The sequence below is a fragment of the Oryctolagus cuniculus genome, chromosome 11 (assembly GCF_964237555.1).
Source record: "Oryctolagus cuniculus chromosome 11, mOryCun1.1, whole genome shotgun sequence".
NCBI lineage: Eukaryota > Metazoa > Chordata > Mammalia > Lagomorpha > Leporidae > Oryctolagus > Oryctolagus cuniculus.
Window position 1 is genome coordinate 77636931 of NC_091442.1, and position 27967 is coordinate 77664897.

Sequence of the window (27967 nt, forward strand, 5' to 3'; positions counted from 1 at the left end):
ATGCAATGAACAACTAACTTTCAAAGATATAGAGATTTATAAAATACATCTAACTATAAAATTCAGGTAGCAACAAGATAGTGTATTATTTTATATATTTTAAGCTATCCAAAAACTCTTTCTAAACCTGGAAGTCTATAAGGATAGAGTTTCAAAAGTCAATTATTATATTGGGAGTGTTTGAAAATGCCACTTCTACTAAATGTCCTTCTTTTGGTTTGAGTACAAATAACAGACTTTACTATACCTAAGTCAAAGAAGGATGCGGGCACTGACACAAATTCAAAAGCAAAAAGATTTATTTTACCACCAATTCTAATTGAACAAAATATAACAGAAACATATATTGCTGATGTATTTCCTAACTCTACATGGAAACAAGTATATAAAATGATGAGAAATTAACCAACAAAAAGTTACACCTCAGAAGTGCAGGTCCTTAGGGCTGGTGCTGTGGCATAGTGGGAGTGCTGTGCTGGCATCCCATGTGGGCGCCAGTTTGAGTCCTGTCTGCTCCACTTCCAATCCAGCTCTCTGCTATGGCCTGGGAAAGCAGTAGAAGATGGTCCAAGTCCTTGGGACCCTGGACCCACATGAGAGACCTGGAAGAAGCTCCTGGCTTCGGATTGATGCAGCTCTGGCCATTGCGGCCAGTTGGGGGAGTGAACCAGCAGATGGAAGACCTCTCTCTCTGCCTCCCTTTCTCTGTGTAACTTTGACTTTCAAATAAATAAATAAATCTTTAAAAAAAAAAGTGCAGGTCCCATAAATAACCCCATGTATCTATTTATAGTAAGCCCATGAAGAGTTTTTGTGTATTTCGTCATATCTAGATGTACCTCCCCTTTCTTATATTATGAAAGCATATTTTATAATCATATTCACAGGAAAACATGGCATACCAATTTTAAGAATATGTTTATTAAGAAGAATGAAATAAAAATTCATTATGTGAAAAATACTACATGCATGCTGAGTATTCTTGGTGTTAGTTATTTTAGCACAAAAACAATTTACGGATTTATGATGTTTATAGCTGGATGAATTTTTCTATAATAAATATTGCTTAGAAATAATATTATAAACTTATTTCTGCTCAACTATCTTCTAGCATCTTGTTTCAATTTTAATAATATTGCTGGGAAAAGTCAAAAGCAGCAAAAAATTTAGATGGTAAGAACAGCACTAAAAGGTTTACACATATTTTCTTTCTGATATTTCAGTAGTAAGTGTCAGTACTTCCTCAAATAGCAAAAAGTACAACTTTGAATTTATTGAGTTCACATCATATCACATTTCTGATAATGTTGCCAGGTATATATGGATGAACTGATATACCTAAAGTCAAATTCTCCAAGCACATGTTTTCATTTTTAAACCACTTATGTTGTTCACATTTTTTTCCAATTTATTTTATCTTAACATATAAGTTAAGATTATGAATTTGGAAACAACTACATAATGTTCTCTCCTCTTATCTGTTGTGAACATGAAGTAAAAAACAAGGAATTTAGGGAGAATAATTATAATACTACTAAACAATACATATTTAGAAAAAATGTTTTGGTTGTTTAGTACACCAAAAATAGATGTGTAGAATAACATTTTATCACACAAAATATGATTTCACATTTTGAGTAAGAATTCCTCATTATCCCTTGGGTCCATATATGTAATAATGCACCTTTTGAGGTCTTTATTTAATAAGAGAAACGTCTTCTCTCATGCCAAGTTTTTTCCAGCTAAATAACAATTCTATGCATGTAATAGGATTTCAACTAAAATAAAATAAAATAAGGAATATATGGTCACTAGAATAAATACATTGTGCTTGGCTGAACAAATAATGGTACATATTTTAGAAGACAAGAGTTTACAAGACAGGTCAATGTAATGAGCACTGTAGGGGTAAATCTCCATCATTCTAAATATTAATGGTATAGAAAACAGCTATAATCACTCTACTTGGAAAACATATCTCACATATCCTTTAATTCCTTTAACATTTCCATATGTTTAAAACAAGTTGAACTATTTCAGTCTTGTAAGCTTTGGGCTCAATTCAAATTCATCAAATTTAGAAGGGTAGCAATTATGTTCTGGGGAAGCAGGAAAAAAATGAAATGATGGGAGACTTGGTTGCTATGTAGATGCTCTTACATACTTTGATGCAGATGTCAGTTTCCTGTTGAGGCTAGTAAAAAACAGTGACCTCTAAGATATGATCAAAATGAGCAGTAAATCAAAAAGGCATACCTTTACAAACTTACGGATAGACAATATGTATATGAGCACATATCCCTATAACTGAATATTTCTCCTTACAGACTAAAGTTTTTTGGAAAAAAAAATAAGATCAAGAGAATAAGAGGATACCTAGGAATACACACTCCAGTGTTTGATCATACTTTGCATTCAATTCATCCTTCCTACAAAATGTTTAGTGCCGATGGCATACGAATTATTAAAAACTAAATTCCCCATGGAGTACGTAAGATGTTAACAAAGTCTTCATCATTTTCCATTCCTATACTCAGACCTTCATAGTAATCTTCAAATTCTCCATATGACACTTCATCAGATTTGCTGCAGGACTCTCTTAATGTTTCTAGAAAAGATGATTTGATGGCTTCCTCTGTGGAATGGCCTATGAAATAGAATGGTTCTCTTAAAATTTCAGTGAAATGACTGATGATGATAAAAGAACACTTAATCATCCTATGACATCTTTGTAACAATTTGAACTCATGTCAAACTACCCTCCAATTTGTTTAAATATCCACTAGAATTAATTCATTTCACTAATGTTCTAATCCTACCCCTCTCGCAGTGACCTACCCACTAATCCTAGTAGAGAACATGAATATTTTAAATTAAAGGAGAACACTGAAAGATGAAAGCTGTAGAAAGCGGCCAGAAAATATTCAGAAGAGAATAAACAGAGGCCCATATACAAAACCAGAATAAGGGGGTTGGGGAATCTATGTGACCTTCTAAAATATTGTAGTCAGGTTACTTTTAAATAACAGACTTAAATGTGAATACCACCCTAATTGTTTGACTAACAGAGCAAAAAAAAGAGTTGGATCTTTTTCACAAAGCCACACGCAGGATGTTCTCTAAGGAACTTAGAACGCATTGTGAACTGCCATTCACATTAACAAAACAAAAAGCTGCTTTGAAGATCAAGAACTTTTTATCTATTAAAACCATGAGAAATAGTGAACAAAGTGATTATAAAGAGACAAAATAAAGCAGGTTTGATGTGGGCATTTGGCACAGAGCTGAGACTGCTTGGGATGCCCACATTCCGTAAGGGAGTACCTGGGTTGCGTCTAGCTCTACTTCTGATTGCAGCTCCTGCTAATACACTCCCTGGGAGACAGCAGTAATGGTTTAAGTACTTGGGTCCTGCCTCCAACGTGAGAGACCTAGACAGAGTTCCAGCCTCCCAGCTTCAGCTGGGTCCAGCCCTAGCTGTTGCAGGCATTGGGATGTAAACTAGCAGGTGCAGGATTCTCTCTCTCTCCTTCTCTCTCTCTCTCTCTCTCTCTGTCACCCTTTCAAATTAAAAACAAATTTATAAATTTATTCAAATTTAGGTTGAATGGAGTATGAGACTTTGGCACAAGGGGTTGAGCTGCTGCTTACGATACTGGCATCCAATATCAGAGCACTGGTTCAAGTCCTGGATGCTCTGTTTTCCGATCCAGTTCCCTGCTAATGCTCCTGGGAAAACTACAGAAGATGGCCCAAGTCCTGGGGCACCTGCACCCACGTGGGAGACTCAAATGGAGTATCAGGCTCCTGGCTTTGGCCTAGCCCAGTCCCAGTCCTTGTGGCCATTTGGGGAGTGGACCAGCAGACGGAAGATAATGCTCTGTAATTATGACTTTAAGGTTGAATGACAAAGGACTAAGTAATTATATTATGGAAGGATGGTAATATATTTTAAACAATAAAGTGAATTTGTGATTAGTGAAAGTCATTAGTGATTAGTCAAAGCTAAAAATTAATAAAGACAATCTTTTTTTTTTTTTTTTTTTTTGACAGGCAGAATGGACAGTGAGAGAGAGAGACAGAGAGAAAGGTCTTCCTTTGCCGTTGGTTCACCCTCCAATGGCCGCCGCGGCCGGCACACCGCGCTGATCCGATGGCAGGAGCCAGGAGCCAGGTGCTTTTCCTGGTCTCCCATGGGGTGCAGGGCCCAAGCACCTGGGCCATCCTCCACTGCACTCCCTGGCCACAGCAGAGGGCTGGCCTGGAAGAGGGGCAACCGGGACAGAATCTGGCACCCGACCGGGACTAGAACCCGGTGTGCCGGCGCTGCAAGGCGGAGGATTAGCCTAGTGAGCCGCGGCGCCGGCCCAAGACTTAATCTTTAAAAGCATAAGTTTTGGCAGCAGATAGTTCTCTGCTATTTTCCCTCCAATCCTCTGAACCAGTAAGCTTTAATACAATTTTTTTCTAAGAAAAACATTTCTTACTAAAATTTATATTTCAAGTAGTTGGGAATTTCATACCTCCTCAAAATCCTTCACTCAGGAAATGCCTACTTCCTATCATTTGTAACTAAATTTTCTTTTGCTCCCCTTTGAGACCAGAAAAATATTTACAACAAATGTTATATTTGTAATACCATTTCATAGAAAAACATTTGGGATATCTTATTTACATTAAATCTGAAAATATTCTTTTTCTAATAAATTACATAAGTAGAATGAATCAAAGAATTTTTAAATGGATGACAGAAAACAATTCTTGTTTTAGGCTCAGAAAATTACATATTTCCTCCTTTAACGGCCTCAGTAAATTAATATAATTTAAATGTATTATTTTTATTAACTAACATTTTAGAAATCAAATACATTTTGACTTGTAATAATTACCTGAAGCTACTTGGGGATGCTTTTTTGCACAATAACATTTGCTTATGTCTATGACACTCACAAAGCCAGTTTTGTTGAAATCCAGTTTCATAAAGGCCTACAAAAGAGAGAAACATTATTCTTTCTATGAAATCATTAGACATGAAAACTTAATTTTCTATTTTGCAGTAAGTTAATTCTGAGCAATAAACAGGATTGTTTAAAAGTATTAAACTGAAATATAAAGTCATACAGAAATAGAACATTAATATTGTTTGACACAAAAAATTTGAAATCCATGCCTACTTTTTTCATAACAAGCATTTCTCATGAACTTTTTGAAAATTTCATGTAAAAGCAGCATCATTAATATAAAGAAAAAGATACGGAAGCAATATATTAAGAATCCTGAACACTTGTATTTAATTATATCATCCTCTAGCATCCTGATGATGAGAAAGTAATTTAACCTCTCCCTGACTTTCTCTTCTCCAAACTAAAGTATTGGATAAAAGACCTCAAATAACTTCAGTTCCAGGATTCACTTAAAAAAAAGAAACCCTGATAAATGGCCAAAACAAATTGCTAGGAGAGCTATTTGAATTTTTAAAGGAAGACTTGCAAATATTCCATCGCTAAAATCAATGAAGAAGTAAAAGGCTCTTTAAATGAATTTTATTCCTTTGCTCATATGAAATTTAATACTGCCCTTTGAAATGCTAGTTGTTTTATTGTTCCTCCAATTCAATGCAACTCTGAGTATCATAAAATAACACAAAACATTTCACTGGGGAATAGATTTAAATACATAGAAACACAAAAACTGCCCAAAGCAGCATCCCATATTTGCAAAAGAGTCATAATTACAACTGATTGTTTATTTATAACATTGAGTTCCTATAAATATAGTACCTTATAGACTGAATTGGGACCTCCCCCCCTTATCCACAGTACCTCAGAATATGACTACATTTTGAGGTAGGGCCTTTAAAGAAGTAATTTAAAATGGTATCATTAAGGTGGCCCTAAACCAATTTGACTGATGTATTTCTGAGAATAGAATGCAAGCATGTCAATGGGACAACTCTGTGAGGACACATAGCTACAGCAGCCCTAGTAAGTGCATACACTACTATTCTTTCGACCTCTATTCTTACTATCAAGATTTATGAAAAAGACAATCCTCCAATTTCTACCTCTGATATTCAGCTCTATCACAAGGACATGTAAAGTACAAAGGAAAATTTGTAAATATTAGGTGGTCAATTTGTTTTAGGTTTTCATTATATCTCTTGGCCAGAAAAGAGATTTTGCATTTTCCATTGGGAGTTTGTATCTAAATGTTTATGTTTTAATGTTATCATTTTAATATTTATTATGTATATTATAAACATCAGAGAAACATTTTTAGTTATCATCCTAAAATAATATATATTAACCATTGGCATTGGGACAGCCATAAAAAATTTTATATGTGGTATCTCATTAAATCATTCTAACAACTCTATATAAGATGGGGAACTGAAGCCTGGGTATGAAACATCTAGTCATATAACTAATAATTTACAGAGACAGCAATTTATGAAGCTAGTAATTTGTGAACTAAAATTTTATATTTTAGTTCTCCAAAACATATGCTCTATTCTAGGCAGATCTGTATGCACAAGAGCTTACTAAACACAACACACAGTGCAGGTAAAAAATATCTAAAATATTTTAATTAGTGATTCATTAAAGTTTCAAATAATAAAGTCAACAATCTATTTTAAAAGTAAAAACTTTGAGACAGGTGTTTGGTGGTGGTTAAGATGGTGCTTGAGGTGCCTGTATTCCACACTGGAGTCCTAGATTAGAGTCCTAGCTCCAACCCTAATGCCGCAGGGACGGCTCAAGTATTTAGGACCCTGCTACCTATGTGGAAGACCCTGATTGGGCTTGGTCCAACCCCAGCTGTTACAGGCATTTGAGGAGTGATATCTCCTTTTCTCTCTCTCTCTAATAAATAAAAATAAACTTTTAAAAAATTAACAAAGTTTAATTAGCAAAATTACCTTACGAACAAATGATTTCCTGTATTCATTCATTTCACCAATAATTGCACGTTTAAATTCTCCATAATCAACTTTGTCATTGTCATTGCCATTCAGAATGTACCACAGAGATTCAAAATCCTAGAAATAATCACACAGAGATCACCGCCAGAGCTTTCAGGGTCACAACAGCAATCACACAAAGATCATTATTACACCTGTAAGTTTACCTGGTCACAAAGTCACCACAGTCACGTTTTATTACATCTTTTGTAACCCAGACAAAGAAAGTCACTTAATATATATATTCAAAGTTACATGTAAAGCTGACCAAAACCACAAAGAAAGCAATTTAAAGAACTGACAATAAAGTGAAGAACCATTTAGGAATGGCACTAACTCACAAACATATCCTTTTTAGAGTTTTATTGTTTTTAATTGGTAAATAATAACTGAATATATTTATTGAATACAATATGATGTTTCAATGCATGTTTACTTAGTGGAATAATCAAATCAGGCTAATTGATGTATCTATCCCATCAAATATTTATCATTTCTTTGTGGTGAAAACACTTAAAACCTCTTTCAGCTATTCTGAAATACATAATACATCATTATGAACTGTACCCTACTCTGATCACTGGAACTTATTCTTACTGTCTAATTGAAGCTTTGTACCCTCTGAGGAACCTCTATCCATCCCTTTCTACTCCTCCCCATCCCATTCTCTGATAACAAATTAATCTTTAAAAATTCAGCTCCTCTCTATACAAAAAGAGTGTGGTTAGCATATACTCAATTCGAACAATTATTTTTTGCCTATTATATATGTAACAATTCAAAATTCACTTCAGGTTCTGGAATGTCTACAGCGGCATGACCACTGATAGTAATCCTACTGGTCTCAACACTTGGAAACCAAGATTTGAATGACTCTGAAATTATTTCATAATTTAAACTGAAAGGTATAATTTTGAGTAAATCTTTTATGTCAGTTGGTTCACCTTACCATTACCATTTGCTTCTTTAACAAATACACTTTTAATAGAATATTCTATTTACAGTGTTCATGACAAGAAAGAAATTGCATCATGCATTTCCTTAAACTCGGGAAAATATATTTTTAATGCCGTCAATCAAGTTGTTACCTACCATGATGCCATGTACACGATAGAGATTTTAAGTGTCAGTGCAGTTGAACTGAAAATGAGCTTGACCTTTAAAATCATGAGTAATATGGACAAGAGAAGACAGATGTGCTCATTAACTCAAGGAATACTAAAATGAAAACCTTAACGTTTAAAAGAAGTCACATTTAAGAGGTATGTAATTTGGCACAGTGGCAACAAATTTATATCTAAAATCTTTTTAAACATGTTACAGGATGGAAAACAATTCAGTTGATAGTAACAAAAATAATTCATTGATAGTATCTCCATATAAACTAGGATCTTTAGAGTATGTATCTAATTTTTTATTTCAAATTAGGAAAAACAACTATGCTTTCCTGTAAACATCCTCTAGTTCCACAACTGGACCCAGGTCAGTAGTTCATATTCTTATTCCCAAGCCCCTTGCCTATAGTCAGCGATGCATGAGCAATTTCTAGTGATATTACAGGAAAAAATGCAAAGAATATTACTTAAAATATACAAGAAAAAATTGAAGTTCCTTCTTATTATTTTATTTTATTTATTTGAAAGACAGAGTTTCAGAGAGAGGTAGAGACAGAGAGAGAGGTCTTCCATCTGCTGGTTCACTCCCTAGTTGGCTGCAACGGCCAAAGCTGCACCGATCCGAAGCCAGAAGTCCAGGAGCTTCTTCTGCGTCTCCCACGCGGGTACAGGGGCCCAAAGACTTGGGCCATCTTCTACTGCTTTCCCAGACTATAGCAGAGAGCTGGATCAGAAGAGGAGCAGCCGGGACTAGAACTGGCGCCCATATGGGTTGCCGGCACTTCAGGCCAGGGCATTAACCCGCTGCACCACAGCACCGGCTCCAGCTCCCTCCTATTTTTATAATAGATGTTCTTCCCATGTTAAAAGTTATATATAATTTTATAGTGTTTCTATTTTTATTGACTTATTTCTATTTAATTGAAAGAAATGGAGACAGAGATAAAACAGGCAGATTGAGAGACAGAGATCTTCCTTCCACTGGTTCACTCCTCAAATATCCTAACAACTAGACCTGGGCCAGACTGAAGCCAGGAGCTAGGAACTGAATATCGGATTCCTATGTGTGTGGCAGGGACTCACGTACAGGAGCCATCACTTGCTGCCTCCCTGGGTGTGCATTAGCAGGAAGCTGGAATCAAGAGAGGAGTCAGGACTTGGCACTCCAATATGAATATGGGTGTCTCAAGTGCAGTCAAATACTGCACCAAATTCCTGCTCAAATTACAACAGTTTTTACACATAATTCCAATCATAAAAATTTATAAAATCAATGAAAAAAGTAAGTATTATGATAATGCAGGAAAAGTACCAGATGGAGTCCAATTATCTAGGTTCCAGTTCTATACCAGTTATTAATTATGCGATTTTGGAAAAAAGCACCAAAGTTTTCTAATTTCCTGTTGCTGTATTTTTCCCCCTATCTGTGAAAGGAACAGGTGAAGGTAGACAGATGATTCTTGGTATGTATCAACTAGGGTGGGAGGCACAAGATGAAACATGGTAGGAAAAAAAAAGGTGTAGATATGTCACAACACTTATGGACGACACTATATTGGCAAAGCCTTTTATGGTTGATATGGCGTATTTCCATGTAATTTTCTCACGTGAGCTTCCAAGTAACTCTGACGGTAACAATTATCTATGATTACTCAGGAAGAACCTGTCAAGCAGAAAAATTAAAAAACTTGTCCAAGGTCACATGCGTAACCTAGTAGGATTGGAAACTGAAACAGAATCTCATAAATCCAAATTTTCTATATCTTGTGACAAGACCATTTGAAGCAAAAGAGAACAATACATGAAAATATTTTGGGGGGTCTGTATTGTGACGCAGCGGGTTAACGCCCTGGCCTGAAGCGTCAGCATTCCATATGGGCACCGGGTCAAGACCCGGCTGCTCCACTTCCGATCCAACTCTCTGCTATGGCTGGGATAGCAGTAGAAGATGGCCCAAGTGCTTGGGTCCCTGCTCCCGTGTGGGAGACTCGGAAGAGGTTCCTGGCTCTTGGCTTCGGATTGGTGCAGCTCCGGCCATTGTGGCCAATTGGGGAGTGAACCAGCAGATGGAAGGCCTCCCTCTCTTTCTCTCTCTCTCTCCCTCTCTCTGTCTCTCCTCTCACTGTGTAACTCTTTCAAATAAATAAATAAATATTAAAAAATTATAAAATACTTTATTAGAAATCCTGAGGCAAGTATGTTTCAAATTCATGTATTTACAGAATAAAATTCAAACTTCTCATCATGGCATACAAGACTTCAATGTACCATATTTACTTATCTCCTTTTTCCTCTTTTCCTCCCTCCTGTAGTTGATCCATTCCAACTAAGGCACTTGCCATATGCCAGGTTCTATTCAGGATGCTAGAAAAAGACCAGAAAACCAGAAGTACCGAGGCCCCTCTCCTGAGTGCAGTACCACTCACTTGCAGGCAGAGCTGAGCAATACTTGCAAAACAGCATGAGCAAAACAAAAGGGTACACGGGTCTAGAAAGGACCAGGGATCAGACAGGGGTGCTCCCTGAGACAAAGGTGATAGATAGGCTAGTACTCTTGGTCGAGGAAGCTGAGGGCCAAATGCTGTGAAAATTTAGTATGCAAAAAGAAGTGGAAGATGACTCACAGCGGAGGGAACAATATGCATGAAGATTTACTATTTGCAGTTTGAGAATTGGTCACACTCCCTCTCCCTTCCACGTCCCCACATGTGCTTCTGCTTTTCATGAAATATACATTGTCTGCTCCTTGCCTGTCTGCTTAATTCCTTCTCACCCTTTAAAACTGAGGGTGGATGTATCCTCTGCCAGGAATCCTTCCATGATCTTCTATGACGTGGCCTGGAACTGGGTACCTATCCCAAGTGTTCCAAAGCATTCTCTATTAACACATATTTTATTTTATAATCTTTTTCCTTCAATTATGAAGACCTTGAGAATACAGAATAAGTCCCTCAGAGTTAGCACAATGTCTACTTATTAAGCCCTTAATAAATATATGAAGGGAGAATAAATATTTAAATTTCAAAAATAGACAAGAGTTGTTGCTTTGTGGTTTAACCCTGATAAGAGGGCATAAAGAAGAAGACAGGAGTAGGAGTTCGGCACAGTGGTTAAGACACTGCTTGGGATGCTGTGTTCCATATCAGAGTTCTTAGTCCCCACTCCTCCTCCTCTTCTGATTCCAGCTTCCTGCTAATGCGCATCCTGACAGGCCATAGGTGATGGTTCCAGTACTTGGATCTGTGCAACATCAGAGACCGGGATTGAGTTTCAGGCTTCTGGTTGAGACCTGATCCAGTTCTGGCTGTTGATTTCATTTGGGGAATAAACCAGCAAATGAAAGAGATTCTCTTTTCAAATAAAATTAAGATAAATACTTTTTAAAGGAATAGAAAAATCAATGACTAAAATGTCAGTAGAAAAGTGAATAATGTCACCTAAGAATAATATTCGTGCTTGAGAATTTTCTGTGGTACGTACCTTTTCAGATATTTCAAAGTGAAGCACTTTGAGAGCTTGCTTAAACTCTGACTTATGTAAAAGTCCATCTCCTTCCTTGTCCAATTGTTGAAAGTATTTTCCCAGTCCAGTCAAAATACGAACACCTCTGTTATGTAGTTTTTCTTTTAACGCATCTGTTTAACAATAACAAAGATGGGAGCTAGTTGTTCTTATGCTCAAATGTATCACACTGCAGTTGTCTCTCTTGTAAGAAAATTAAAGCTAATGTAATGGAAATCAGGGATGTGAATATTCAACCAACTCATGTGTATGACTGACAGAAGACTTTGGGAAAAAGGAAGTTTTTAATAAGATGCATTACATATAAAATCAAATGTAAATATATCAGAACTATAGCACCACTGTGTGGTCAAAATACTGTATTTTAAACTCAGGAAAATAATGCTTCTCTTCATGAGAAAGAAAATAGCCTAAATATTACAAATAAAGTCTTCATTTTTATTGTCTAAATTTCCTTATCTAACCATCCCCAAACCTGTTATTTCTTTCTTCTTTCTCTGCTGTTACTGAATTACAAAATGATGTCAGGCAAGTCCCTCAAAAATTATAATTTTTTAAAAATAATGTGAAAAAATAATTTTTTAGTTTTAAAAAAATAATGTGAAATATTCAAATGATAACTTATTTGTTAGATAGCGTCAAGACATTGGAGTGCTGTCTTATATTTAAAAATTTTAAGTAACACTTCTTTCCAGAAATTCAAAGTTATATCTGAGTCCCTAGCATTCTCCTTGTTTGTACCTCTGTTATTCCACTTAATGCAGTTAGTGCTATACCAGGAGTCTTCAAAAAGTAAATGAAAGATGTATATTATGAAAAAATTATGAATGGATTTCAAATATTTTTGTACCAGAATAAATTTGTCTTAGTAGTCTACTTTTCCACAATTTTTTTTGAATTACGCTCATATTTGCTTAAGAAAATATTTGTAACTTTACTAAAGCAGTTATTAGATTTAATATACCAGAGACAATAAAAATATCACTAGATTCAACAGTGACAAATATTATATTGACTATGACAAAACAGAAAAATCTATTAACAATGGCATCAAGAACATCTGAAATTTCAAATGCCAATTTCAGGTAACTGTTTAATCTTTCTAGCTTTCTCGCTGTGACTCATTTTTCTTTAAATGATATGTTATGATTCATCAAAATTCATAAATTATATGATGATTTTATGACTACTTATTCAACACCTTTTTCCATTTTAGATTACGAGATCCAAGAAAGGACTTGTCTATTGAAGTACAGTATACTGCAGAGGTTATAAGATTGGAACAAAATCAGAATTAGAAACAAAATTTTAAAAATATTTTAGTGTCCCAAGCCACATAAATCTCATTTATTATTTGCAACAATCCTCGAAATTAATGGAAGAGATATTATTATCCCCCTTTTAGAGCTAAAGAAAGAAGTGTGAGGATTTAAATAAAATCACGTGTCTACTGAACACATAAGGCTGGCACCCACTCTAACATCTTTTCTTTTAGATAAAGCCATCACAAATCTCTTTAGGATATTACATAATGCATCATTTAAGTAGTTTAAAAGACTCAAGATTTACATTTTATTCAGTTTTTGAAAAAACCCATATTATCTAATACTTTTTAAAATTCACTAATTTCATAATCCACATAACAATAGTGTTCTTGGGGCCATTTAAGTAGGAGAAATCCTAAAGATATTTTAATAAATATGTATATTAACTTTTAAAAATAATCACATAGGAAACAGAAATCAAGAGCTATGAAACTGAGAACTATACAAATAATACTGTTACTGATTAAAACGTTTAATAGTTGAAAGTAAAACTGGGTTGTGAGGGTAAAGTAAAAACACACACCTTGAATGGCCTTTAAGACAAGGCTATCATTGGCTTCTTGACAGATTATATCATCATCAGGTTCCACAGAAGCAGTTCTGCAATTGACACGTTCACAGTCATAAAAATATATTCTATTGTACCACCCTGAGTACGGAATCTCTAAGCTCGTTCCTGCTTTAGACTCAGAGAAACACTCAAACACAAGGTGCAAGAGTGGAGTTTAATCAAGTTCCAAACTTCCCTGTAGCTTTGATCCTTTGAACTCAACTCCTTAAACCTTCCAAGAACTATCAGTGAATATATTCATTTCTATAGCTGTTTCAATATTATTTTATATATTTAAAAGTTATCTTTAAGTTATCTTATTCATAGCACTATTTTTTCACAAATCATATTTATCAATCAATGTATGCTATAAATATATGGGATCCAGGACATTTTTTCATGTCAAAAAAAGCATGACACTAAAATGTGGGAGAAATTGTTAAGACATTATACTGACACGCTATCTTTAAAAATGTACTACTTCAGTAGCATATGGTGAAATAAAACTGGCATAGCAAAGGGAAACTAATAAGTGTCTTTAATTAACATAAAATAAAACTTGTAAAATATTAAATCAATTGCAACAGTTCCCCCACATGGAGTATATTTGACTTCCAGATAGCACATAAAATTGTCTTTTGAAAACATGAACTTTAAAACCTAATTGCTTTGTGAAAAAATCCCATTTGATGATAACAAAACAACTAATGTTTTAACTTACTTTCAAAATGACAAATGTACATCTGACTTACTTCAGGGAATCCAAAGCCATTTGATCAATATTTGTGATTCGAACTCTCAGTAATATGCTTTTTTTTATGCTTTCTGGAAGGCCAGGGTGATCAGAACTCAAAAATGTCAAAGTTGCACCCTGAAGAAATGAACAGATTATTTAAAGCTAGAAATTATTTATGAAGTAAAATAAACTAGTACTATGTTATACTCTATTTTGATAAGCTGTGTCATGATACACTGTAATTGTGATTTAAAAAAATGTATTTGGAGAATATTTAGAAACTTCACAGGCTTCAGCCAATACAGTAGAAAAATAAAGGAACCAATTTCCCAGTGTCTCTCTAAGGATAATCTCCTATATGACAACCATGGGAGCAACAACTAAAGAAATGTCAACAATATAAGAAACTCAAATTTTAATGTAAGAACCATAGAAAAAAGGTCAAATTAGTTCAACTGAAATTATGACATTGTTAAGTACAAAAATACAACTATGTGTCTGCAGAAAGATGAACTGGGAATTGAACTGTGATACACTGATCACAATATTTGCATCCAGTTGTTTGATGACAGACATCACACTAATATAAAACTAATTTTAACCTAATTAGAACATTAAAAGTTTTAGTGACAAAATATCTACCAAAAATTATTAATTCAAAAATTAGAAAATTATTATTTTAATTTCTGAATTGCTTAAATAAACATGAGTAATGTAAGAACAAATATAAATTAAAAATAGAGGTTTAAATCTTCCAGTTGAATATTATAAAAGAGATTTCCCTCCCCCTCCTTATTCTTATAACATTTATTTAATTAAATTTATAATTGTAATGTAAGTACTCCTCTCTTTGAAATGTAAATAAATTCTCTGCAAATTAGATAGGCCTGTCCTTAGCTTTCTGAAAGTCTTTCTCAAGGAACTTTGAGCCAGTCTTTGAAATGCAAACCTCAAAGGAGATCATAGCAGGCCCACCTCCAGCTTTATTTGAAAGGGTAGGAGCCTAACTTCCTTACTTGCTGCAGGTACAAAAGCATATTCCATCACTGAGATATAAAAAGTTTCTTTTTCCTTCAGAGAAAGACAATTAGCTAACACAGATAGTTGTGCCACTGACAAAGGGAATCTAGAATACACCATGTATGGCAAATGGTTCCGTCAGTTCTGTTACTTGCAGACTGGCTACTGTTAACGTTGGAAAACATGTATATAATGGGCTATGTATTTTTGTTCTATATAATAGGGTGAGATTTCTATCTGTGCAGCCTCCTAGCAGATCGCCTATGATGTGCATCACATTCTGATCTTAATATTTATGCAGTAATAAAACCTTGTTCTTTCTCTAGCACTCACGTATGTTTTCTGGTTTGGGAGAAAATTTTCTTTTTAATTCTGTTTCCCCAATACCCACCATGTAAGTAATCTTTAAAATATTTTTCAGCTAAGAAAGCAAGAATCAATGAAGTGGAGCTTCACAGCTAAGGTTAAAGACGGCCTCAGGATCTGCCAAGCTGAGGAGGACATTCCGATGAAGTTGGAAACAACAAGCGCTCCCAGAGGGCAGCTTCCTCTCTGCCTCAATAACTAGGCAGAGGTTTTCATTTTGCTACGGGAAAACGGTGGTGGAGAAATTATTGTTACCTCAGTTCTTTGTCTCACATGGAAGAAGAATTTCCAAGCAGATGGCAAAGAGATTTAAAAGTATTTATTAGAATCAAGGATCTCCAGCAGGAGCGGCAAGAAGGGGGGCTTCCAAGAGAGGAAAGAACCCCAAAGGGACTGGTCATAGTGGGCTTTTTAAGTACAATTTCGAAGGAAAAAAAAACACTTGACAATGAGATTGGCATTCAGTTACCAGGTGGGGATAAAAGGCCTGATTTTCAGTTCTCCATCCTGTCTGGCCTGCTCAGGATAAAAAAAGACCATCCAGAAGAGTGGGATAGGTAACTTGTTTTCACAATGAGCTGTGAGCTCAGGAAGAGCTCCCTTGCTATTCCCATGGTAAATTTGGAGATTCTGAAGGAAGGAGGGCAGCCTGTTTGTTCTTGCTAAAGATAACTTTGGGGAGAGAAGCAAATATTTTACACCCCAAATTCCACTGGGATCCCCTGACTACCTATGACTCATTTGACTCCTCACAATTTTCTATGACGACAACAACTAGATAAAAGTTGGAAGTACTTCAAGAAGATGTACTACATGTTATTTTTAACACTGGCAACTTTCTGATATTTAATTTTAAAGACACATAGGTCAAATCCGGGAGAAATTCAAATTGCTACCTCAATTAACATCCAAAGTTAAGACTGATCAAGACATTACTGACAAAGTAGGACTTTGAAGACCTGTTGCTTTACAGCGTTTCTCGGTGTCACACAGAAATACAAGGCTATCTCATGCATATGAATGTATTAAAAACACTGAATAATGGAAAATAATCAATATGCAGTTGAAAAATGTACAAAGCTATCATTCCCCCTCATTAACAGGTAATCTTATATATGCAATTAATATCAAGCAAATTACAAAGAAAAGGGCAAGACAGATTTGTCTCTGCCAAGTTTCTCTATGACAAGAGATTACTTTGAGACCATTTTCACATAGCCATGGAAATACTACAATGACTTATCGAAATGAGAACGTAATAGATTGTGGCAAAATAATTACAGAGTGAAAACATTATAATCTTTATGTATTCCAAAGACTAAAATTTTATTTCTGTCTCCCAAAGCACATTGCTCTACTGAATCTATTAGGGGCATAATCTGAAGTTTAATAGATGTGGATATTTCCCCAAGAAAGCTAATTTCCAACAAGTAAATTAAATGTGCCAATTTTTTTCCAGAAAAAATTTTATTTTGCTTTGGTTTTCAAAGATGGAAAAATTAAAAAACTTTAATATTTCTCAATTTCAAATAAAGATTTAAACTTTTGATGTAGGCAGGCATACAGGATAAAATTGATCACGTTTGTGAGCTGGAAGACCACGCCTTCACCACACCCCTGTGTGACTTCATGCCCCTACCTGACCACACCTGTGTGCTCAACAGCCAATCAGGTTAATTAACCACTCCCCTTTGGAAGTGGATGAAAGGCCTGGGAAGTGGTAGGCCCACACTTTTCTTTTCTTTGGCCTTTTGCCATTGTGGTCCCATGCTGCCATGCTCCTCCACGTGGCTGGCTCCTGATATGAATCTGTTAGGTAGGAAGTTACATATGAGCTTATGTGTGTGTGACAAAGGCCTAAGGAGCTGACATCTAGGTCCAGCATATGCATCTCAAAGTCATCCCAGTAACCTTCCAGGTGCAGCCCAGTATCTGCACTTCAAAAGCCCTGGCCCTTCTACCGGATAATCATCCTTCCTCTAACCCGGGTGATGCCAGCCAGGCTTCCTCCTGTCTTATAACTTCAGGGGGAAATCTCAGAAAGGAATTTTTAGTATTTACATCCAAAAAGTTCTTTGTTCCAGGAGGAGAAGATGTAGAAAGACAAAGACCCATCCCCTTAAAAATCCCCAGCCTCAACTGGACTGCACGCTCAGCCCTCTGCCTCTCTGCTGAGTCACCCACCTGGCCTGCCCAGGTGTATTCTCTCCACTCAACCATGTAACCTTGCTCTTCCCCAGTCTGAGCGACTGGGTACTCTCTCTCAGGTTCTGTCTGGATTGGTGCCCATCTGTTCTTACAAAAGTCCCTACCCTAATAAACCTTGCTATTTTACTTTCTGCTACTCTCTGTCTCATGCTTGAATTCTTTCTTGCGCAAAGACAAGAACCCTGCATTCCCCTGTAACAAATCCAGATTTCTCTTTCTTATAGATAGGGCCCTCACTCACCTATGCATTTCTCCCACTGAATAAAAAGCTTAAAATTTATGCTGCCTTGTTTATTTATGCCAGTATTCGGAATTCTTCTCTGAATATTAGACAAGAACCCACACAGGCTTATTAATATTGGGAATTTATTAATAAGCACACAATGATACTGTATGGCACCCCATATTCCAATATCACTTTGACTACAAAATCTGTCAAAGACTTCAAAGTTAAAGGTTTGTGCTCTTCCTCAGTGAGCAAATATTTCACCTCACTGACATTTGGAAAAGTCATCAGGAAACTATTAACAACATGGTGTACTGTGCTACAACTGTCAGTAGCATGGAAATAAGTTTATAAGCAACATGACCCTTTTGCATTAATTTCTTCTTTCCTTCAATTTCCACTCATTAAGGATCTGGGCATATCTCAAGTTTTCTTTGTTTCAGTGGGATTTTATAAATTTATTTTTATTTATGTGAAAGGCAGAGAGACAGAGAAAAAAAGATTAGGCACATATAAATGAAAAGATAAATTCCATTGCATCATCTGAAAGGCACACACAGTAAAATAGGATACATTCATATATTTCTACACTAAATAAATTGATAATTAAGGGGAGGGAATAGCTGGAAGAATCACAAAAGTGAGAGGTGGGTCTCAACCATGGGAAATATTCAAGGAACATATTTTTAAGAATAGGGACTTCAAACAATGAATTTTAAATTGCTTACCCTGCTACAATATGCACATCTCTGTATGACTGCTCTGTCTGGCTCATGTGTACTCACTCCCCTACCAGACACACACCATGGGAATTGTAAAAGGGAGCAAGGTTCAACATTTGTTCAAAGTAATGTGGAACCAGGATAGTGAGAATAAATCAGATGATACACTAAATGATTGGAGACAGCACCTCAGAGCTACAAATAACTTTAATCTTTGGATAGGCATTAGCATTCTTTCTGCAGGTTGTGCAATGGAAGTCAGAACTGATTTCCCCTCCGTGTTAACACACAGACTTGCATGACATATGTATAGAGTATTTAATCAAAGGTTAGGATACCTAGCTTTTCCTCACTCCCCCTTATATCTCCCCTAATTTTTCTACAAGTCTTAGCAATTCTACCTTTTCAAGATTAAAAATAAAAATTTCTACGTGGCATCATTGCCTCAACCGTCTGCTTCATTCACGTTGCCATAATCACTCTCCTAGATTAATCTGAATCAATCATATCCAGTCCTTGTGTATCTAGTCCTCCCCACAGTGTAATCACAGAGATCATTCTAAACTGAAACTCAGTCATGTCACCTCTCTTCTCCCACGCCCCTCTTCTTTCACTGACTCCCCAACACATTTTAGGTAGATCTTTAACATAATTCCAGTAAGCTCTGACTCATCTCTTCCAACTCTTACCTTGAATTCTATATTCTAGACAGACGGAACTACTTTCAGCTCTCCAAATGAGCCATATGCTACTTTGCACAAGCTGCCTCCTCCACCTGGAAGCATTTCCCTCACGTTTCTCCCTGTCCCTGCCTAGATAACTCCTAGTGGAGGTCAGATGGCACTTTCTCCAGGAAGCCATCTCTGATCTCACAAAACTGGATTGTCATCACTCCTGTCTGGTCTCACGTTGCCCCTCCTATCTGGCTATATTTCCTGTTAAACTGAAAACTCCACAAAAACAATTGGTCTGATGTATTTGTTAGTCTAACTCCACTACTGAGCACATGAATATGTTTGTTACATGAATAAATGCTGTGGATGATGTCAAATGTTAATCATGAAGAGCACTATATAAATTATCTATACAGCCGGCGTCGCAGCTCACTAGGCTAATCCTCCGCCTTGCGGCACTGGCACACCAGGTTCTAGTCCCAGTCGGAGCACCGGATTCTGTCCCGGTTGCCCCTCTTCCAGTCCAGCTCTCTGCTGTGGCCCGGGAGTGCAGTGGAGGATGGCCCAAGTACTTGGGCCCTGCACCCCATGGGAGACCAGGAGAAGTACCTGGCTCCTGCCATCAGATCAGCGCGGTACGCTGGCCGCAGCACGCTGGCCGCAGCGCACTGGCCGCAGCGGCCATTGGAGGATGAACCAACAGCAAAGGAAGACCTTTCTCTCTGTCTTTCTCTCTCTGTCCACTCTGCCTGTCAAAAAAATAAAAATAAAAATAAATTATCTATACAAAAGATCTACTCATAGTAGAGCACCCTTCAGTCATATATTATTGCCCCAAGTATTCCAAGATTGGAAAGGTCATAAGAATGGGCTCTCAGTTGTATGACCTCTCCAGAGGCCAGCGCTCATCCATGTGGAGGAAACCATGCATCTTCAGAGGATAAGCCTGCTTTAGGAGGACCATTACTCCTGCTGCTATTGAGGTAGCCTCTTACCCAATTACAGAACCTTTAAAAGTGCCAAGAGACAGGCTCTCCTGGGCACAACTTGTACTGTGGAATTGGGGAGGAGGGTTCAACAAGTAATATATGCTATTCTCAGATTCAGAGCACTGGGAATCTCGAAAGCAGAGCCTCCTAGGGGGAGACAACAGCCCTTAGCCCAGTCACATACTGGTTCCCTGTTTAGATAGGAAGAGAAAAAATAAACTGACATGTAGAAGTCCTGACACTCTACTTCCACAAGACTCCACAAATTCCATTATCTGGCATTACGTAAACATTTGTGTACTCCCATTTAACTTACAGTATAAAAATCACCAACTTGGTATTGTTTTCCTTTTCTTCGTCCACACTGATGACTATAAATGCTCTTTTGAATAAAAGGAAGCACATTTGTTCTACAAGTTAATTGAAAAAAAGAAAAGTCCCATTACTCAGTTTCTCTCCAAAGTAAACTCTTTTGAGAATTCTGACAGTGTTTTATGTCATACCTATTTTTCCCAAATTGCCGATATTCATAAATTGTAAGGGACTGGTCATGGGTAAAAAAGAATCCAATCAGCTCTCTGCAAGCATCACGTCCATTTCTAGAAAAATAAGAATTGCTATCAAAGAATTATTTTTAAGTTAAATCCTAAACCAGCACATTTCAAAGACGGATGGAATAACTCCCTTGAGTGTGTGGCAGTGAGTGAAGATTCTGAAAGCTGTAGGGAAAGCACAACACAGCTTCTGCAGTGTCAGTATAAGCGACATTTGGATGAAGAAAAAAAGCTATTTATACTGATATGAATATGTATATACCACAATGTGGATTACTGATTCAACAATCATTACTAATTCAACATAGACTTTTAAAATAAGACAGAAGATGATTGAAAAAAAAAATGTTGAGCTTGGGGCCAGCGTTGCAGTACAGGGGATAAGCCACTGCCTGGAATGCAGCATCCAATCTGAGGGCTAGTTCAAGTCCTGGCTGCACGACTTGCAATCCAGCTCCCTGTTAATGTGCCATGGAAAGCAGTGGAAGATGGCCCAAGTGCTTAGGCCCCTGTCACCCATGTGGGAGACTCAGATGAAGCTCCTGGATCTTGACTTCAATCGGGCCTAGCTCAGCTGCTGCGGCCATTTGGAAGTGAACCAGGAAATGAAAACTATCTCTCTGTGTGTGTCTCTCCCTCTCTTTCTGTAACCCTGCCTTTCAAATAAATAAATATATTTTAAATATTGAGCTTGAAGAAAACAAAGTTATACATTATTATCTTTTCTTTCATAGAAAAGTTTAAATTAGTCACTGAACAAGTACAATAATTTAAAGACACACATTTCACTAGCAACATACACAAACCACTCCCAGTCCCATTATACATTACTCAAAGCTTATAGGACTGAAGTAACAGATTTAAGAACCAGTTTCCTGAGGAGCCAGCGTTGAGGCCCAGCAAGTTAAGCCACTGCATGGAAAGCTGGAATTCCATATTAGAGTGACTGCTGGAGTTCCAGCTGCTCCGCTTCTGATCTAGCTTCCTGCTAATGCACCCGGAAGGCAGTAGATGAAGGCACAAGTACTTGGGTCCCTGTTACCATGTGCAATGCCAGGACGGAGTTCCTAGCTCCTGGCTTTGACCTTGCCCAGACCTGGTGGTGATAGCCATTTGGGGAATGAACCAGTGGATGGAAGATCTCTGTCTCTCTTGCTTTCTGTCACTCTGCCTTTCAAATAAATATATCTTTAAAACAAACAAACTTTCATCTTCCTGAAAGGATTTTGAATGTTCCACCATAAACAAATGGCAAATGTCTGAGGAGCTAGATGTTTACCCTGATTTGAACATTATGTAATGTACACATGCATTAAAATATCACATTCTACTCCAAAAGTATGTATAATTTTATGTGTCAGTTAAAACTTTTAAAAATTAACATAATTTGAAAAACCATCTTCCTTTTATAATTATTCTATCTACCAATAATCTAAAATTAGATAAAGGTTAATTTTTAAAGTAGTTTATATATTTTACTAGTTTTATATATATATATATTTTAAAAATTCATTTCTGGAGGCCAGTGTTGTGGCATAACAGGTAAAGCCACTACCTGAAACACCAGTATTCATGTAGGTGTTGGTTAGAGCCCCAGCTGCTCCACTTCTGATCCAGCTTTCTGCTAATGCTCCTGGGAAAGCAGCGGAAAATGGCCCAAGTGCTTTGGCCCCCTCACCCACATGGGAGACCTGGAAGAAGCTCCTGGATCCTGGCTTCTGTTGCCCAGCCCTGGCCGTTGCTGCCATTTGGGGAGTGAACCAGCAGATGGAAGTTCTCTCACTGTCTTTCCCTCTCTCTCAGTAACTCTGATTTTCAAATAGTTAAAATAAATCTTTTTTTTTTTTTTATTTGAGAGGTAGAGTTACAGACAGTGATAGAGACAGAGAGAAAGGTCTTCCTTCCGTTGGTTCACTCCCCAAATGGCTCCTACAGCTGGTGCTGCGCCGATCTGAAGCCAGGAGCCAGGTGCTTCCTCCTGGTCTCCCATGCAGGTGCAGGGTCCAAGCACTTGGGCCATCCTCCACTGCCTTTCCGGGCCACAGCAGAGAGCTGGACTGGAAGAGGAGCAACTGGGACAGAATCTGGCGCCCCGACTGGGACTAGAACCCGGGGTGCCGGCGCTGCAGGCGGAGGATTAGCCTAGTGAGCCACAGCGCTGGCCCCTAATAATCTTTAAAAGAAATTCTTTTATGGGTTAGGCTTTTGGCCTAGTAGTTAAGCTGCCCAAGGATGTACCCACATCCCATATTAGAGTACCTGTGTTAGGGTTCTGGCTGTGCTCCACAAAGCTTCCAGCTAATGCACAATCCAGGAGGCAACCGTTTATGCCTCAGGTACTTGGGTTCCTGCAGCCCACATGGGAGATCTGGATTGAGTTCCTATCTCCTGGCTTCTACCTAGCTCAGCTTTGGCCATTGCAGGTATTTGGGACTAAATCAGTAGATATGCTTTTTAAAAAGCATTTAAAATGACTTTAGAATTTTTAATTAAAGTGTTTTTCTTACAAGTTCATACTTCCTGTTATTTTTTGTTATTTTGTTAACCAAAATCACTTTTTCTAAATTCACATTTTTAATTTAAATGTGACTAATTCATCTAAACTCACTATTATACCGATTTTAAGAGAGCAAGCATTTATAATCATAGGATAAAACATTTAATTAAATAAATTACCTTGTTATGATCCTACCATCAAATTGCACTTTATGAGAAAGCACATTTTCAGTTAATGTAGATTGCGTTTTGATCCTGTTTTAAAAAAAAAAAAAAACACATTTTGTCAATAATTTTAAGGTACTTATAGTCAACCTAGATGATAAACATACAAAAAGGTTATGTTAATATTTTAAAGCAGTATGGATTAGATAAAGATGAAAGTCTAAAGATCTTTTTTTGTTCATTTTTTTTCAGATTGCTAATAGTGAAGACACAGGAGAAATCACTCTGCGATATGGTATATAGCACATCAGTGATTTTGGTATCATAATCTCCCAGTACTTTGAAAAATGAATATTGAACAGAGACAGCACCTGTGTGGCTGGTGCTGTCACAGAGCTACCCAGAAGCCACTTCCAACTCTCTTACGCTCTGCCTCCCTCCCACTATAGAACTTGCTTTCTTAGCTCCTCATCATTAGGGATGCTTAAGTGACCCAGCTCTGACAAAGAGCTTCCAGGAAGACTTCCTTTTGTCCTGACAAGAGAGTGGCATGAGAAGGAGTCCTGCTGTTGAATCCATCAGCTGAAGGATGAGAACCTCCATCAGACCACCATGTGAAAGGTCACTGGGGAAGGAGCCTGTAAAATTTAGGGAATAGGTCAGAATGTGTACTTTGGCAGGCTGCTGCCTCTCAAAAAAAGGAAGGGAGTGACCTACACTATAGGTACCAATCCCTGCTGCCAATTTTATGAAACAGAATTCTCTTCTTTTGGAAAGAATGAACAAGGAAGAGCTTGAAATCCATAAATACAATAATTTTAACCAAAACCCTATATAATTTTTCATGAAACTAGAGTACTTTTAAACAAGCTTCAGATATTTAATAAAAAGTAATACTAATTAATGTAGGATAATATCTATGCATGTGCATAGATAGATGAAGCTGAAAACAAAGCTAGAAACTAACCATGCATCCATGACAATTTGACATATGACTTCAGTGGCATTACAAGTTAAAGAAAAAGTGGCTTTGCAGCCGGCAGAGTTTTCTTAAGACAAAGGGCATTAGTAGCATAGGAGTAGTTTGGTAAACTGATCTACATTAAAATTACAAACTCTTATTTCTGGATTTTTTGAAAGATATTAAAAACTCTTGTTTCTAATTTCAGTGTTTAGGAAAGGTATAATCAGGAGAATGGAAAGGTTACCAAACTAGGGAAAGATATGGGCAACAAATAACAGCTGTAAAAGGACTCCTATGCAGAATACATTGAACAAATTCATAATTCCATATGAAAGATAGACAACCCAACAGATCAGAATGAAAATTTTACAGAATATCTAGATGGCCAAAGGAAGTATACCTAATTCTATAAGTCTCCAGTCAACATAAACTAAAATCACTAATATACATCCATAAAAAGAATTAAAATGAAAAAGGCAGACAATATCAAGCACTGGCAAAGATGTGGTGTGACTAGAACACTCATACTGCTACTGGTGGGAGTGTAAATTACAGCAACCGTTTGGAAAACTCTTTGGCAGTATCTTTTAGAGTTGAACATATGTATACTAAATGGGCCAGCAAATCTTCTGCTGAAATTATACTGAGCCAAAATGAATACATATGCTCATCAAGAGGCATGCAAAAGACAATTCATGGTAGCACTATCCATAAGTAACCAAATGTACATCAATATGCAGTGGCATCTCTATGCAACGAAATGCTGTACAGAATGAGAAAAAAAGACAATTGCAAATAATAGCATGGATAAAACTCACAAACATAGTGTTGAATAAAATAAGCCCGGGGCATTTCACTATGAACACGCATATTAAAACATCATGTTGTACATCTTAAAGATACACAAATGCACACATACAACTAGGAATGAAAATGAAGCCAGACACAAAGTACCCAAATTTTGTGATTTCATTTATGAACTTTAGTTCGTAATCAGGCAGTCCTAAAATCTGATGTTACAGAGGTTAAGCTAATATGGCAAAGGAAATAGACAGTTAGTGGGAGGCAGCATAGGGGAGGTTTTGAGAAACTAGGGAAGTTGTTTTTGGATCCAGGAGTTTGGTACCTGAATATAATTTATCATTCGTATGCAGTACACTTAAAATTTGTGTACTTCTCTCAATAATAGTTTATTTCAGAAAAAGGAAAGTTTGGATGTGTTATAGATAAATGAGCACCCACTCAAGGACATCTACATCCTAATCCTTGGAACATGTGAATATGTCACCTTATATGATGAAAAGGCTGTGGTACATATGATTAAACTAAGAGTCTTAAAATGAGATTTCACAGATTAACCAGATAGGTTCACTGCCATCACAGCTGTCTAGATTAAAGGAAGACAGGGAGAGAGACTTTTACAGAGGAAGCGTGTCAGAGTCCTGTGGCACTAGAATGACCTTACCAGCCACGTCTGGCTTTGAAGAGGGAAGAAGACACCATGTGTTAAGGAATGAAGGCTACCCCTACAACCCGCAAAATCAAGGAAACTGATTCTACCCTGAAATTTCTAGCAGGAGTGCAGCCCTATCAACAACCTGATGTTAGGCTTCCTTCCTATCCCCAAAACTGTAGTAGAACAAAATACTAAGTTTGTGGTCATTTGTTAGCAGAAGTAATAGGAATTAATACATGATACCGTCAAATATTTAAAGATTTGAAAGAATATAAAGGCTTCCAGAAAATAAGGAGCCTAAAAGACAAAAGTAATGAGAAAGTACTAACAACTACAGTCACCTGAAAATATGAAAGAGTTATTGTTGGTACTAGTGGATTTTCTACGTTGATTAACAGCTCAGGCTAGATGTCAACCACCAGTCAAGTTTAACAAGTTAAGTGGACTGCACCACAGGACTACAAAAGCAAATACCAACCCACAGCTTTAATAAGCCACAAATTTAAAATATGAAAAAATAAAACTTTTATACATTACTAATTTTAATATATCAGTGATATAAACTGTTCTATATATTATATGAATAAATTTAAATAGTATAAATTGCATACAAATATCTCACTTATGATGTACCACACATTCACATATGAGACATCTTCAAAATGTTCATGGAAAACGTACATTATGAAAAAACTAAACATGGATTTCAAAAATTATTTGGCACCAAGATAAACACCTTATCATTCCACTTCTACACAAACTTTCTGAAATATCCTTGAAAGTTATTTCTGGGCTGGCGCCCGGCTCACTAGGCTAATCCTCCACCTAGCGGCGCCGGCACACCGGGTTCTAGTCCCGGTTGGGGCGCCGGATTCTGTCCCGGTTGCCCCTCTTCCAGGCCAGCTCTCTGCTGTGGCCAGGGAGTGCAGTGGAGGATGGCCCAGGTGCTTGGGCCCTGCACCCCATGGGAGACCAGGAGAAGCACCTGGCTCCTGGCTTTGGATCAGCGCGATGCACTAGCCGCAGCGCGCCGGCCGCGGCGGCCATGCGGCAGCCATTGGAGGGTGAACCAACGGCAAAGGAAGACCTTTTTCTCTGTCTCTCTCTCTCACTGTCCACTCTGCCTGTTAAAAAAAAAAAAAAAAAAAGAAAAGAAAAAAAAAAGAAAAGAAAAGAAATTATCTCTGAAGGCTGTGGCTTTTTTCCCCTAAGTTACAAATAAAAACCCTGGAGGGCAAAGAAAATAGAATATGGCATTGACTTCAATACCTTAAGATGGCAGAAATGGGATCTGAATTCCAAAACATCAACTTCTACACGTAAAGGGGGAAAAAAGCAAAAACAAATGCCAAGAACTTTTTAAGTTAGACACTGAAGCACATTTTAAAATCACACTCATAACATAAAGTATTCTCATTTTATACAAGTAAAATATTCCTACTTTGTTTCATGTAGTGTTCTTTTCCTAAATCGAAGAGGTGCCACCTTTGAATCTGGAAGGACACAAGCACTTTCTTGCTTCTCCAGGGTTAAATTTTGTTCCGGATCACTGATTACAGCCCTGTAGGAAAACATAAATTCTGACAATTAAAGGTGATAATGGGGGCAAGAGGTTAAGCCGCTACTTGGGATGCTCATATCCCATATCGAAGTGTCTGAGATGTAGTCCTAACTCTGGTCCTGATCCAGCTCCCTGTTAATGCATCCAGTGAGGCAGCAGAAGATGACTCAAGTGTTTGGGCCCCTACTACCCACCTGAGCGACACAGATGGAGTTCCTGTCTCCTGGCTTTAATCTGCACAGCCCTGGCTGTTTCAGGCACTTGGGAAGTGCACCAACAGATTGAAGATCTCTCTTTCTCTGCCTTGTCAAATATATGTAATATTTTTAAATACAAACAGCTAAAAGTAACCCTACG

General features: G+C 37.2%; 1 protein-coding gene across 11 annotated transcripts in view; it reads right to left on the minus strand.

Moving 5' to 3' along the window:
• Window positions 1-277: 277 nt before the first annotated feature.
• Window positions 278-27967, minus strand: part of CAPS2 (calcyphosine 2) — a 50083-nt gene continuing 22393 nt past the window's right edge. For all 11 annotated transcript variants that reach the window (XM_070051466.1, XM_070051465.1, XM_051845692.2 and 8 more), the window contains 10 exons: window positions 27491-27610; window positions 23645-23719; window positions 20918-21013; window positions 20731-20824; window positions 14226-14344; window positions 13447-13523; window positions 11557-11711; window positions 6920-7039; window positions 4890-4986; window positions 278-2647 (listed from right to left, as the gene is read on the minus strand). In XM_070051466.1, the coding sequence (XP_069907567.1) occupies window positions 2472-2647; window positions 4890-4986; window positions 6920-7039; window positions 11557-11711; window positions 13447-13523; window positions 14226-14344; window positions 20731-20824; window positions 20918-21013; window positions 23645-23719; window positions 27491-27610 (1129 nt within the window). In that variant the 3' untranslated portion in view covers window positions 278-2471. The remainder of the gene's footprint in view (window positions 2648-4889; window positions 4987-6919; window positions 7040-11556; window positions 11712-13446; window positions 13524-14225; window positions 14345-20730; window positions 20825-20917; window positions 21014-23644; window positions 23720-27490; window positions 27611-27967) is intronic.